General features: G+C 42.2%; 1 protein-coding gene across 1 annotated transcript in view; it reads right to left on the bottom strand.

The window, feature by feature from the left end:
• The window catches only part of LOC126412330 (V-type proton ATPase 16 kDa proteolipid subunit c-like), a 47,154-nt gene that overhangs the window by 20,539 nt on the left and 10,310 nt on the right, over positions 1-16,305 (bottom strand). The window contains exon 2 of the mRNA XM_050081854.1: positions 4,586-4,775. Within this exon, the coding sequence (XP_049937811.1) occupies positions 4,586-4,775 (190 nt within the window). The remainder of the gene's footprint in view (positions 1-4,585; positions 4,776-16,305) is intronic.

Here is a 16,305-nt window from a genome sequence, read left to right as displayed (position 1 = left end):
GGCCACCTTCAGAATTTGAAAGAGTATTCCAGTCAACATTGTCAAAAGCTTTTTCCAAGTCTACAAATGCTAGAAACGCAGGTTTGTCTTTTCTTAATCTAGCTTCTAAGATAAATCGTAAGTTCAGTATTGCCTCACGTGTTTCCATATTTCTACGGAATCCAAACTGATCTTCCCAGAGGTCCGCTTCTACCAGTTTTTCCATTCGTCTGTAAAGAATATGCGTTAGTATTTTGCAGCCGTGGCTTATTAAACTGATAGTCCGGTAATTTTCGCATCTGTCAACGCCTGCTTTCTTTGGGATTGGAATTATTATATTCTTCTTGAAGTCTGAGGGTATTTCGCCTGGCTCATACATTTTGCTCACCAGATGGTAGAGTTTTGTCAGGACTGCCTCTCCCAAGGCTGTCAATAGTTCTAATGGAATGTTGCCTACTCCGGGGGCCTTGTTCCGACTCAGGTCTTTCAGTGCTCTGTCAAACTCTTCACGCAATATCATATCTCCCATTTCATCTTCATCTACGTCCTCCTCCCTTTCGATAACGTTGCCCTCAAGTACATCGCCCTTGTATAGTCCCTCTATATTCTTCTTCCACCTTTCTGCTTTCCGTTCTTTGCTTAGAATTGGGCTACCATCTGAGCTCTCGATATTCATACAAGTGTATCTCTTTTCTCCAAAGGTCTCTTTAATTTTCCTGTGGGCAGTACCTATCTTACCACTGGTGAGATAAGCCTCTACATCCTTACATTTGTCCTCTAGCCATGCCTACTTAGCCATTTTGCACTTCCTGTCGATCTCATTTTTGAGATGTTTGTATTCCTTTTTGCCCGCTTCATTTATTGCATTTTTATATTTTCTCCTTTCATCAATTAAATTCAGTATTTCTTCTGTCACCCAAGGATTTCTACTAGCCCTCGTCTTTTTACCTACTTGATCCTCTGCTGCCTTCACTACTTCATCCCTCAAAGCTACCCATTCTTCTTCTACTGTATTTCTTTCCCCCATTCCTGTCAATTGTTCCCTTATGCTCTCCCTGAAACTCTGTACAACCTCTGGTTTAGTCAGTTTATCCAGGTCCCATCTCCTTAAATTCCCACCTTTTTGCAGTTTCTTCAGTTTTAATCTACAGTTCATAACCAATAGATTGTGGTCAGGGTCCACATCTGTCCCTGGAAATGTCTTCAATTTAAAACCTGGTTCCTCAATATCTGTCTTACCATTATATAATCTATCTGAAACCTGTCAGTATCTCAAGGATTCTTCCATGTATAGAACCTCCTTTTATGATTCTTGAACCAAGTGTTAGCTATGATTAAGTTGTACTCTGTGCAAAATTATACCAGGCGGCTTCCTCTTTCATTTCTTACCCCCCAGTCCATATTCACATACTACGTTTATTTCTCTTCCATTTCCTACTATAGAATTCCAGTCACCCATGAGTATTAAATTTTCGTCTCCCTTCACTATCTGAATAATTTCTTTTATCTCATCATAAATTTCTTCAATTTCTTCGTCATCTGCACAGCTAGTTGGTATGTAGACTTGTACTACTGCCGTAGGCGTAGGCTTCGTGTCTATTTTGGCCACAATAATGCGTTCACTATGTTGTTTGTAATAGCTTACCCGAACTCCTATTTTTTATTCATTATTAAACCTACTCCTGCATTACCCCTATTTGATTTTGTATTTATAACCCTGTATTCACCTGACCAAAAGTCTTGTTCCTCCTGCCACCGAACTTCGCTAATTCCCACTATATATAACTTTAACCTAACCATTTCTCTTTTTAAATTTTCTAATCTACCTGCCCTATTAAGGGCATTATTCTACATTAATCATTATTTGGTGTTACGATTTTCTTCCGTTAATGTATATTCCAAAAATTGCCTGTTTGATTGATTTCTGCTGCAAGTTTGTTATTTTACTTGAACTCAACAACAATTTTCTTCGTAATAAATAATGATTCGAGTACTATAATTAAGGTTGGTTGGTTGATTCAGGGGAGGGGACCAAACAGCGAGGTCATCGGTGCCATGGGATTAGAGAAGGACGAGGAAGGAAGTCGACCGTGCCCTTTCAAAGGAACCATTCCAGCATTTGCCTGGAGCGATTAAGGGAAATCGCGGAAAACCTAAATCAGGATGCCGGACGTGTGTTTGAGCCGTCGTCCACGCGAATGCGAGTCTAGTGTGCTAAGTGATTCGTATACTTCCCACTCTTAATGTTAACGTGAACGAAATTTCGTGCTTTTTCTTATACCGAGGGAGGTGGCGCAGTGGTTAGCACACTGGAGTCGCATTCGGGAGGACGATGGTTCAAACACGCTTCCGGCCATCCTGATTTACGTTTTCCGTGATTTTCCTAAATCGCTTCCGGCAAATGCCTGGATGGTTCCGTTGAAAGGGCACGGCCGACTTCCTTCCCCATCCTTCCCTAATCCGATGGGACCGATGACCTCGCTGTTTGGTCCTCTCCCCTAAATAGTTCTGCAATAGATGCAATAGTTCTGCATCTGGACATAGTCGCATTACCCTGTGGCTAGGATTATATATTTTAGTGACTTCATATGAGGTGTGTAAGAAAAGCAACTGTGCGAGCGATCTGGCAATGGTGTGTTATTCTTCGCGGGTAGACCGTTATATTCATCCCTTCTAGATGCTCAGTTCGAATTTCAGCTCTGTATGGCCATCACGTGATATTTGAGAGCGCCACTTGTGAAGTTGTGAGTTACGAAAATGGAACAGGGGAATTTAGAGCAACATTATGCAATCACGCTTTGTGTTATACTTGGGGAATCCGTGGTTGTTAGCTATGAAAAGTTGAAACAGGCCTATGGGGAACATTCCTTATGAAGAGTACAGGTTTTTTGCTGGCACAAATCATTTTTGGAAGGCTGAGGACACGTTGAAGATGAACTTTACACAGGGAGACCTTCAACTTCTAAAACCGACGAAAATGTCGAAAGTGTGTGTGCTCTTGTGTGATCAGACCGACGTTTAACAGTAATGATGATGAGTGAACTGTTAACAGTTTCACCGTACATCAAATTTTGACCTAACATTTGCACATACGATAGGTTTGAGCCGAAATGATGCCGAAAAACCTCACAACTGGGAAGAAGGACAACCAAAGAAATGTGTGCGTTCGTCTTCTAGAGAGGAGTGCCAATGACCACGAATGGTTCTCAGTTGTGTAATCACGGGTGACGAACCCTCGATTTCTGAGTACGATCCTAAGACAAAACAGCAAAATGCGAAGTGGCACACAGAGACATCTCCTCGACCGACAAAAGCTCGAACGAGCTAATGAAAGACAAGAACAATGTTGGTTCAAATGGCTCTGAGCACTATGGGACTCAACTTCTGAGGTCATTAGTCCCCTAGAACTTAGAACTAGTTAAACCTAACTAACCTAAGGACATCACAAACATCCATGCCCGAGGCAGGATTCGAACCTGCGACCGTAGCGGTCTTGCGGTTCCAGACTGCAGCGCCTTTAACCGCACGGCCACTTCGGCCGGCGAACAATGTTGATTTCCTTTCTTGACAGTGGGGCATCGTGCATAAAGAATTTTTTTTCCTGCAGGACAAACTGCCCGACAAGTGTTTTAAAAAGCTGTCCTTGAAAGTCTCAGGAATAGTGTGAATCGAGTGAGACCGAACACTGCAGACAAGTGGGTGAATCATGAAAACGCCCATGTCACACGGTCACTTACGTCACGGAATTTTTGACTTCACTAGGCATTCCTGTTGCTTCACAGGCACCCTATTTAGCTGATCTGAGTCCCTGTGACTTTTTACTTTCCCGTAATCGAGAAATGTCTTAAAAGGCCGTCATTTTGGGACTGGAGAACATTCTAAAGAATGTGAGCGACATGTTAAAGGCCCTACCAATTGAAGCCTTTCAGCGCTTCTACCAAGATGGGAACAACGACTTCACCGGTGTACAGCTGCCGAAGGGTACTTACTTTGGAGGAGGCAATGTTGTCGGCTGGAAAAAATAAAAACTTTGGCAGACATAAAATCAGCCTCATTACTTTCCTCACATACCTTGTATTGTAGAATTTTTCACTGTTGTGGAAGTATTTTACCAGAAACAAAACTAACTGGTACAACAAACGAAATAAATCATAATAACTATACTATTACCGTGTAGCAAATTTGAAATTTGTGGTAAGCTCCTATGGGACCAAAATGCTGAGTTCATCGGTCCCTAGGCTTACACACTACTTAATCAAACTTAAACTAACTTACGCTAAGGACAACACACACATCCATGCCCGAGGGAGGACTCGAATCTCCGACGGGGGGAGCCGCGCGAACCGTGACAAGGCGCCCGAGACCGCGCGGTATTACCCTGTAGCTATCTATCCATCAGAGACCACGGGCCGCTTACTAGCAAAATACAAAATATCCGTGAACAATCTCAGTGAAGTTTGTGTTCACTTTGTATAAGTTACACCATAAAAGTTTGGGACGTCCCGTGTATGAATGCGAAGAGCTTTACCACTTTCAGCTATAGCCGCTAGTCTACGAAACTGGAAATAAATGTAGAGTAGTGCCTTGGAGTAGGTGCGTGACTTACATGTAGAGGGAGTACGTTGCGGGCTCTGTAATCTTCCCGGCGATGAGGATGGCTATGACCAGCCCGTAAATGGCGATGATACCCGCCATGACGACGGGGATGATGGACTTCATGATGAGCTCGGGCCGCATCACTGCCATCGAAGCGATGCCCGTGCCAGATTTGGCGGTGCCATAGGCCGCCCCAAACGCTGCAAGGGAAAGCAAATTGTCAGTGGTCAAGTACACAATGTCACTTTGCTGTTATGCGAGTGGTCTCCAACCTTTCTTAGGCCTGTATCCCTGAGTGCAATTAGACATTAGCTAGTACCCCCCACCCCACCCACCCTCCGCCAGTTGGGCTCCCCTATATTATCACCAACTTTAGCACCTAAATAAACTGTAGAATGAAAGACTTTTCTTGGAACTCTTTTATATTTAAAATGATGGAAGATGAATGACATGTAGTTTGTATGTGTGTGTGTTTTATAATGAATGACGAATGGATTCGTGGTGGATGGCAAGTACTACCCACAGTGTCTTCTCAGAAAAGAAATCTAACTATCCATAGTGAGGGTACACACTTGTTACAAAACATACTACCCCTGCATTACTCCTCTCCAATGTTGCACTTGCTTGACCTACACAATGCAACCCCAATCAAAATCAAACAAGTTCAGATATGTGTACGATACTTGCTGTTCGTAAATCACTTCATTGTTGCACTCCTTACTTCTGAACTGACAGAAATTGCTTGATAATTTATATCTAACCACTCTAATAATAATAATAATAAATCCGTGTACAACACTATAACAGCCCTGATGTAGTTACAACTGTCTCGTGCTGTCAATTAATTCATTTATCTGCTTCGAAGCGCGTAATGAAGCAATAGCCGACCGGAGTGGCCGAGCGGTTCTAGGCGCTACATTCTGGCACCACGCGACCGATACGGTCGCAGGTTCGCATCCTGCCTCGGGCATGGATGTGTGTAATGGCTTTAGGTTAGTTAGGGTTAAGTAGTTCTAAGTTCTAGGGGACTGATGACCTCAAAAGTTAAGTCGCATAGTGCTCAGAGCCATTTAAACCATCTTTAATGAAGCAATATCAGGACTACTGCAGGTACTATCTACAACTTTCAAGCAGTTTTATGTAGTAAATTAAAAGTACTTTACATAAGAGCCATCTTTAACTACGCAAAAATATGGGTTCTGAACAAAGGATCTCCCTTCTGATACAAATGTGTTATGAATAGATCGAATCGTCCAAAAATCTCTGATAACGAAAAAAGCGGCGACTTTAGTAGAATTACATCACAGTGTCACTGAATGTCAGTATTAAAGGGTATGTAGCCAGCACATCGCCCTGCTAGTGATTAATGTAGGCTCCTTCAGGAAACTCTTCCATTGTAGTGACGGGGTTGCATACACTCTTACCGGCAATCCCATCAAGGGAAACCTTGACACTACTGCCCTTCAAACTGAAGTACTCAGAACTTGTTCTTAACATGGCGTTGTCGGATAAAACAGGGTGCCACAAAGTAATGATAAAACAGGGTAGTACCCCGTTTTATCGAACTGATTTAAAAATCGCCGTTTGCGATTTTCAAATTGTTTATTTAGTTTGTTCAATTATAAAATTTATTCAGATGGTTCAAATGGCTCTGAGCCCTATTGGACTTAACTTCTGAGGTCATCAGTCCCCTAGAACTTAGAACTACTTAAACCTAACTAACCTAAGGACATCACACATATCCATCCCCGAGGCAGGATTCGAACCTGCGACCGTATCGGTCGCGCGGTTCCAGACTGAAGCGTCTAGAAACTCTCGGCCACACCGGCCGGCATAAAATTTATTATTATTATTCACAGGATCTAACTTAAATTATGCCGTAATTATGGCGTCTTATAAAAGGAAAACTGACAGACAGTCATTGAGTCAAGAGAGTATGAAAGAAGCTGTAGTGGCAGTTTTGGCCCAAATAATGGGCTATTTGAAAGCATCAGAGTCTACATCTACATCTACGTTTATACTCCGCAAGCCACCCAACCGTGTGTGGCGGAGGGCACTTTACATGCCACTGTCATTACCTCTCTTTCCTGTTCCAGTCGCGTGTGGTTCGCGGGAAGAACGACTGCCGGAAAGCCTCCGTGCGCGCTCGAATCTCTCTAATTTTACATTCGTGATCTCCTCGGGAGGTATAAGTAGGGGGAAGCAATATATTCGATACCTCATCCAGAAACGCACCCTCTCGAAACCTGGACAGCAAGCTACACCGCGATGCAGAGCGCCTCTCTTGCAGAGTCTGCCACTTGAATTTGCTAAACATCTCCGTAACGCTATCACCCTTACCAAATAACCCTATGACGAAAAGCGCCGCTCTTCTTGGGATCTTCTCTATCTTCTCCGTAAACCCGACCTGGTACGGATCCCACACTGATGAGCAATACTCAAGTATAGGTCGAACGAGTGTTTTGTAAGCCACCTCCTTTGTTGATGGACTACATATTCTAAGGACTCTCCCAATGAATCTCAACCAGGTACCCACCTTACCAACAATTAATTTTATATTATCATTCCACTTCAAATCGTTCCGCACGCATACTCCCAGATATTTTACAGAAGTAACTGCTACCAGTCTTTGTTCCTCAAAGTACTCTGGAAGACGTGTAAAAAAGTCCTGAAGTGAAATTTGTTTAGAGGATACTACAAAGAAAGGTAAACCTATTTACTATTCTAGAAGAAATTAAATAAACTGTTGCAGTTATTATTATTATTATTGTTGTTGTTGTTTTTGGTCTATGCTGCTACGAGCCTCTATTTAATCAGGAGTAGAAAAATGAACTGGGTGAATATATCCTGTTAATGGAAAGCAGATTGTTTGGGTTGACCATCGATGAGGTGCGCAGTCTTGCTTTCGAACTGGCAGAGAAAAATAACTTGCCGCATAACTTTAACAAGGCTAAGAATATGGGAAGTAAATGCTGGTTCTTTTCGTTTTTGAAGAGGAATCCGGAAATAAGCCTGCGTTCTGCCGAGCCAACATCTCTTGGCAATGAAATGGTCTTTAAACGTGCAGTGGTGAAGCAGTTCTTTGGTTTGCTGTCAGAACTTTACAATAGGTACAACTTCACAACCGATAGAGTCTATAATGTGGATGAGACAGGAATAACAACAGTCTCTAAGAAGCAATCAAAGGTGCTTGCGTTGAGGAGAAAACGTCAAGTTGGCGGTTTGGTTTCTGCGGAGAGAGGCATCTTAGTGACTGCTGTAGCCTGTGTGAGCGCTTCTGGAATTTATATGCCCACAATGTTTCTGTTCCCTAGACAAAGAGCCAAGCCTGAGCTGCTGGATAATGCTCCGTCAGGATCTACTGCGGAGTATCAACCTAGCGGATAGATGTAGAAAGAAATTTCCCTGAAGTGGTTCCAATGATTTGTTGAATGTTCTAAATCAACTGAAGAGAAAGCCGTTCTTCTGCTCTTAGATGGTCACTCGACACACACAAAGAGTACTGAACGCATTGATATCGCTAGAGAAAATCATGTTCATCTCTTATGCTTCCCCCCACACTGCACCCACTGATTGCAGCCCCAGGACGTTGCATGCGTGGCCCAATGAGTTATTATTACTCTGAGGAGGTTCGGGAGTGACTTCAGTGTCATCCTGGACGAGTGATAACTATCAATTAAGTTGCAGGGCTGTATGGGACAGCATTCATGAAAGCTGCTTCTATTGGGACTGCTGTAAATGCATTCCGTAAAGCTGGAATCTTCCCACTGGCTGCAGATATTTTCCCTGATTGGATGCACCAGCCTGCTGAAACAACAGACACTGACCCACCGCTGGAGAAATGTGATGTCCCGCCTTCGGAACCTCCTTCAGAGTCATTAAACAGAGAAACATCTTTTCCAACCACACCAGGGTCTTCCCAGTCGGATAGGCCTAAGCTTTCCACGTCTCTCCGAAAGGCATAAAAGCAGTGCCGATAGCTGAAAGAAAGGAACAAAAATCTGATAGAAGAAGAGGAAAGACAGCTTCCTTACAAGTTCACTTTACAAGGAAGAATTAAACTGTTCTATGCAAAAGGGGAAGACTTCCAAAAGGAAACTTCAAATGGGGCCACATTCTAACAGTTCTAGGCCTACTGAAGTCAGAAATGTTGGACGGAAGAAAGCAAAGAAAGTTGGAAAAGTACGGGAGTATAGCACATCGTCAGAAGAGGAAGGAGAAGATAATAATACAGCTTCCATTTATTGTAATGAACTTTTCTCCAGTTCTAAGTCTGAAGAAGGCCGGGTGAAGTGTTATAAGTGTAGTGAATGGGCTCATGAACAGTAGCCGGAATTAATTATGATGATGATGACGATGAACCATATAAATGTGATTTTTGTACATGAAGTGATTGTCACGGTGTATAAATGGAGTTTTTTTAAAATTTTCATTGTAATATAGTACTCTGTTTTATCCAACTAGTCTGATAAAACGGGTAGTTGACACAAGTGTAAAAAATTCTTTTCTGTGATGAGGCATATTTTTAATGTCTCTTTTTCATGCCAAATTGTAAGTAGACAGACTGGACAATTAGTCATTAAAAACTCAACAGATTGATGCACATAGTTCTTCACATATGCCACTTTGTTTATTAAATACCCTGTTTTAACCGATTCTCCCCTATTAAATTCTAATTAGGAAAAAACATAATATAGCTTTAGAAGTAGGTATAACAGATAGGAGCACTGTGTATGATGAAGAGAGGATCGATAGATACTACGAATGCTTTTGACGTGGTTTTAAAAATTTGTGTATTGAAGATCCAAGGGCAACAAAGCAATGATTCAGCGTATGTTAGTATTCTGAATAATACACACAGGATTTTTCGTAAGTAGCTTCAGGGTTTCAGAGAACGATTGATCGAAAAGACATACAGAAAAATGAGGCACTTCACTGGATTTAGAATCTCTCCCAGTTTCGAGCCGTAACACGTGCCGTGACTTAGTTACATTAGGGGGCACATATTTCAGAACATGTAGACAAGGCATCTGCTCCATACTGTCTCAGTGAACAAGTTAACGCATGCAGATAGGCAACCGAACGAACAGATTTCCGTAGCGGCCTGCTCTCGTTGCTTCTTCCTATGCAGCAATCAACTAATGCCCATATTAGCATTTGCAACGTCACAAATAGTGACCATACTGAGCACCGCCTAGTTCTCTGTCCACTGACACGTCTTATAGTTTTCACGCAGTCGTGTTCTGAGACTCCAGAGGTACTTCCGAGCAACCCTGTACATCAGTGCCACAGCTTTCATAAGACTTCATCAGAACAAGATTCGAACCTGAAAGAGCAATGGCCAATGAAGTTCCGTATCACTTTCACTATTTCACTAGTCCTATAAGAAGTAATAACTTCTGTAAATGACAAGGAAACCCTTGACTGCGACGCCGCAGAAGGACAATGACGTTTACGGCATTCGCCGCTCCAAATGTTGTCTACTGCGCAGCCACAATATTGGCTGCTAATGGCAACAGGAGGTGAGCACAGCATGAGGCTACGAGCCGTACTTGAACTGCTTAGTTGAGTAACGTAAAAAATGGTTCAAATGGCTCTGAGCACTATGGGACTTAACATCTGAGGTCATCAGTCCCCTAGAACTTAGAACTACTTAAACTTAACTAAACTAAGGACATCACACACACACATCCATGCGCGAGGCAGGATTCGAACCTGCGACAGCAGCGGTCGCGCAGTTCCAGACTGAAGCGCCTAGAACCCCTCGGCACGAGTAACGTAAAACAGTGTTACAGTGCTAGTGGTGTAGACACAAAGCAGATCGATGGTAGCGATAAACAAAACAAACATGCATTATATCTACAACAGTTGCCGAAGTAGGCATTCCGTGTGAAAGGAACCGAAGGAATTATACGGACTGAGAAAAAATTGGCAGATGAAATATTAGCACTTCTGCAAGATGAGTCGGTGGAATGTGTGGTATCGTACCGCTCGACTGCGCGGACAATGTAAATGAGGAGTACAGTGCTTAACAAGTGAAACTGATACTGAAACAAGTGTCGAGCCATGTAGCTGATCATCCTTGTCGGGCAGGGACTCACTAATTGCGTCTCCAGCGAAACGTAGTAAAGGACATTCGTTGGCCAAGGAGAGAGTACTAAATATAATTACGTACATGTAAGATCATCCGCAGCGTAGTAAAAAAAAAAAAAATATGTACAGATTTCGAATAAGTCCTTAACAATATGACCGTTTAGAGTGCATAAAAAAACTGACAATATTTAAGAGAGAGCAAGGCACACGTTTTACAAAAACTAGTGGCTGCGTGTTTCTAGGATACTCCATACAGTGCACAGAATGTACATATAGTGACCTCGCGCTCGACTTGATTTCAGGAGACGCAGCGGATGCTACAGAATTGGAAGACGTAATGTAACGAAATTTCAAAAAAGCGTCAACGTGACAATACAGAGCAATCTGCAGAATCAGCCAGAATATTTATAGATGAGATAAACAAACTTATCCCGGCGTTCAGTAAGGAATTGGTTTCAACTCCGACCAACCGAAGAGGAAATGTATATGAAAGGAACCCTGAAAATGAGAAGTACCAAGAGAGTTCTATAAAGATCAACTAACATCAATGCCTTAAAGCTTTCGTGTATAATTATGCCGACTTTTAATCTGGATGGTAAATTGGTTGGAAACTTATTTATTGCATTGCGAGAAGTTAATGGTGCGTGCGTGGTCTTACAAGAGCAGTAGGGAATATTTACGTCACAGTAACAATAGTGGGAAAGTGCGCGTAAGAGAACTACAACTATGGTATTAGCACTGCTTTTGGCCAATAACTGATCAAAATAGCTTGCTTTTGCTTGCTTCCTGGTCTGCGTATAAAAATCATATTCCTTTAGAGCAAAATATCCCTCCTAGAAAGTGTGTGACATTGCAATTCGTACCACCTGGAACCACTGGACAAATTCAACCTCTGTATGTTTTTTTTCTGTGTCTGTAAAACATATTATCGCACAATCTGCAGCTACGCCTTAAAGGATAGCCAGTTTCACGATACGCTCCACGACAGATTGTTTTGCATTCGGTTGCATGCCATCACGTTCCATCAATTCTCATCGCCCGGTTACACCAATGTGATTCTATATGTATTCTTTAAGAGTGGATAGCTAATTCAATGTCCTGCACGGTTTGTAATTCCCAAAGATTTCGCCTTCGATCTTGATGCTGCGAACCTTTGTGGTCACTGTGGCACTCCAATCACGTACATAAAATTTCTATTTGGTGTGATGTATGACAGTTTGCTTCAAAGTGGAAAAATAAAAGTTAATATGAGTGAATAGGGGAAACGATCCTTTACTGTTCGAATATAGTATTAGTGGTTTGCTATTTGACATAGTCACGTCAAATCGATATGAAATCGAATGAGCACGTAAGGCAGGTAATAGGGAAGGTGAATGGTCAACTCCGTCTTGTGGGAAGAGTTCTGGAAAAGTGTAGTAGCTGTTCTACAAAGAAGGCCGCGAATATAACACTAGTGCGACCCATTCTTGAACACTACTCGAGTGTTTGGGATTCCCATCAGGTCTGATCAAAGGAAGACATGAAAGCAGTTCAACAGCATACTAACAGATTTGGTACCGGCGGGTTCGATCAACACGCGAGTGTTACGGAGATGTTTCGTGAACTCAAATGGGAATGCATGGAAGGAAGGTGACTTTCTTTTAGCGAAGACAATATAAGAGAAATTAGGGCTAGTACGGATGCACATACTCGTAGATAGCCATTTTTCCCAAACTCTATTTGCGAGTGAAACAAGAAAGGAAATGACTACTAATGGTACATGGTACCCTCTGCCACACATCATATGGTGTACAGATGTAGATGTAGAACATATCGAAGAAATGGGCATGTTAAAAATGAGCTCAAAACCTGTCGATGAACTGGATTTATGGCAGTTGAAGACAATGTTAGGATGGATAGTAAAAGAAATAGAAGAGTAAAAACAGAGTAAGGAGCGTTTTCAGTGAAGTAAACGTGGTTTTCAAAAGAATTCTTCCAATGTTCCTATGCCGTTGTAAGAGTAGTTCTGAATTATAACAGGGAAATATCAACTTTTACTGCTAAGTCCATCCACAAATGTGAATTATTGTGAATGTAAAACTGTCAGATAGATCAGGGAACAAGCTGGAACAGAAGATGTAATCATGAACATAGTCAGAATGAAATGGTAGTGGGCTAGATCGGTAGCAGGACGAATGGTAGCAAGTTCTCTGCTGCTCACGAGGACAGATAAGAGAAAACTGAGAGACCACCCAATGGAAGATGAGTGGATGAGATAAGAAAACGAGGTTTATCAGTATAGATGCGTACAGTCGAACACCATAATTTAATGAAACGTATAGAGCAAGCCTTTATCCAGTAGCAGAAGCCAATTAATGGTGACGAAGGAAATGAGTCATTAAAGATTGCAGTGGGACTTTGTGCATAAATAGGCGCGGGATTTAATAGCATGGCTGAATGTATAGCGCATTTCCACCTCTAATAATGTGTAAACGCCATAGGACCATCCTCAGTCGGATCGTATTAAGAAAGGTAACATTAAGCAGTCACCAAAATACTTTATCCATAGTGTAGGACGACTTGTATAAATCCTTGTTTAGGAACATGCATTAATTTATGGACTGTTAACCGTGCCCACGATGCAAGATATTTGTGAATTTCAATTTTTTCGTCGCTGCAGGTTTGCAACATATCACATTCAGAGTCAAGGTTGACTTGTGTACACTCGTATATGCATGAAGGATCAATAAACTGGTATGTTAGACACAGGGCAAATATTTGCAGAGTGTGTTCGATATGATTTCGGCTGAGAAGAAACAGATTTCCTCAACTTAACCGTTGCGCCACACAATTCACGAGAGTGTGTGGGAAATATCCGTCCTTCCTCCTACATCGCTTCACTAAGTTGCAGCTAATTTTTAAGCTATAATTTCAGTTTTCTGTGTTAATTAGGAATGAATTTAAACATTATCAGATGAGTACTTATAATAAGTGCTTCTATTGGTGGAATTATGTTCATGAACGCCTTGATGCCTACGCCAATACGAAAATGACAACAATCCGAGTTTACTGGGTGCAACACGTGTCCTTGCATCTGGTCAAAGCAAAGCAGTCATCTCGTGGATGGTCTATTTGCACAGCACAGCTGTCCTACTGAACAGCGTAAGCCGTTTCCTTCCTCTGATTTCGGAACTCCTTCACTTAACCAATTATGCGAGGGTATACAGTTCAACGAGGTCTCCTAAACACTGGCAGACGACTTTCCATTTTGCATGTAAACGAAGAAGCGTCAGAAAGAAGAAGCTATGGTTACTGTTTAACGTAATGTCGAGATCCAGCCGATTATCGACGGAACACCACATCTGTTGGTGAAGATACTGCCGAAAATGCACCATAAAATTTTAGAAGGAGCCAATCAGGTAACGGGTCTCACACTCCTACTAATTATATGCTAGGATCCACATAACCCGTGAACTACACTGAGCCTGTCGATATAGTTCGATTTTTGGTGTTGTATGTGATTTAAAACACAATTACGAATTTTTGCTTGTGCAAGGGGGAGAACAGTAAAGTAATCTGACGAACTTATTAAACAATGTATTCACGTGATCTTCAGCAAGTCAGAGTTCACGTTTAAAAAAAGAACATTTTATACAGACGCCTCGCTCTGCTCGTCTTACCTTTGCTATAGTATGATACGTTTATCCAATCATGAGAACATGGCTGCTGAAAAAATGTAGAACACAGCAAACCCAGAGCTGCAAACGTGTCAGCGCTTGGGTGCTTATACTACTTGCCACAGTAAAAATGGAACGAATGGTATAGAATTATTGCTGAAAATTAAAATGGCAAAAAGAAAATATTGAAATAAAAATTCAATAGTGTTCTTAATCAACCATATACGAGAGAGGCGACGAAAACTTCCTTTTGTATAGTCTAATCCTGCTGTGTCCAGTTGCTCATAGAGTTTGAGGTCGATATGTTATTTGCATAATAGGAGCCACTGAGTAACAGTATTATTTTCATAGTTCTTTGGTATGCTCGCCAAACCCCTGACGAGGCCGTTGTTCGCGGTCGAGAGTCGAAGTGATCTGCCATCCGCGAATCTACCGTAAGCGGTGTAGTATCATGTACATTGGGCAGTGACTTCGGAACCACAGATTTCCTGGTGCGTCCTCCAAGCTCAGTCTCATATTAGTTCCAACCTGGATTCCTGTTCACTTGGTCTACGCCATCTTGCATTTCGGATGTGAACACTTCGCGTTGTCGCACTCTCTTACTTTGCGTTTGTACCTCACCGCACGTTCCGACTTTCTGCTCGCCAGTTACACTGGCTCTAGCTGTTTGTTCAGGCCACCACTCGTGGTAGTACTCCTTGCTCATCCCGAGCGAACGCTATCATGTCAGTACGCGTGATATAACAGTTACCTTAAATATCCTCCCTCCTGCGTCCCCCAGCTTCTAAGAAATACGGATCTTCCTTTGACAGTTAGGCTTGCGTTCCTAAACGAGACAGATAGTTAAACAGTAGTTGCTATTGAAGGAGTATTTATGGAGAGACAGACTTACGTACGGTTCCTAGAGAGGAGCAGAGACATTTTCAATAGTTACAGCAGCAGTAGTCTGTATGACTGACTAATGGGACCCTGCAACATAAGCGACATCGGTATTTCCATGTTGGTGCTAAGGATCGGTTGATATCATGGGGAAACTAAAGATGTTATATTTTCCGAGGATGTGCTGCGCTACCATATAGTTTAATGATTATGGCACACTCTTGTGCCTAGTATTTGGGAAGTAAAACAGTCCTCTACTTGAATCTCTTGGCAGGAACTTTTCAGGAGTCCGTTGTCAGAACCTCAAACAAATCAGGTATTTAACTGGTCAGAGTGTAGGATAATAGATCCCTTAAACATGTTGGTAATTTATAGAGAACTAGAATAGAGAAATATGTAAGCTTTAAACGGGATTTAGTAAAGTACAGCAGAGAGACTATTGTACCAAAGCACCAATAGTAACTTCAGAATGGGGATAGTCACTACGGATGTACTGCAGGGATAGATATTGGGTCCATTCTTGCTATAGTTATACAGGCTGTCCCAGAAATGTTGCGAAAAACTTCGAGGGGCTGTGAAGGGTGTCTGAAAGAACAAATGGGGGATCAGAACCCAGGTCCAGAAACATAGTCCAACGATACTACAGAGCATCGAAGTTATAGGCGCCGGCGTCTGCCAGTAGGCCACTCCTTCGGCAGTAACCGTGAGTTTGTATGCTGACGGACTGTAGGAGGAACATCTCGCAATGGTGTCTGTTATTCAATGATCGTGACTGATTGCCACAATGACAGTGTAGAAAATGGATCTAGTTTCTATGTAGACAGGCCTTTCTCCTATGAGTGCAATGCTCTGTTGCCTTGGTGGATGACTGTTTGGAGACAGGTTTCTATCTAAAATTAATTTTTCTCCTATATACCGAAAACTATGGGAGATTTTAGAGAGTTCCAGGAAAAAAATAAACTGTGGATGAAAACCTGTGTCTGAAACAGTCATCCACCAGACAGCAAAGCATCACATTCATAGCAGACAAGGCTTTTCTACGCAGCAGCTAGCTCCATCTTCTCCTACGGCGATCGTGGCAATCAGTCGCGGTCACCGAATA

Source organism: Schistocerca serialis, chromosome 7 (genome assembly GCF_023864345.2).
Source record: "Schistocerca serialis cubense isolate TAMUIC-IGC-003099 chromosome 7, iqSchSeri2.2, whole genome shotgun sequence".
NCBI lineage: Eukaryota > Metazoa > Arthropoda > Insecta > Orthoptera > Acrididae > Schistocerca > Schistocerca serialis.
The sequence above is the reverse complement of the archived record's forward strand: the minus strand, read 5'-3'. Positions and strand labels throughout refer to the sequence as shown.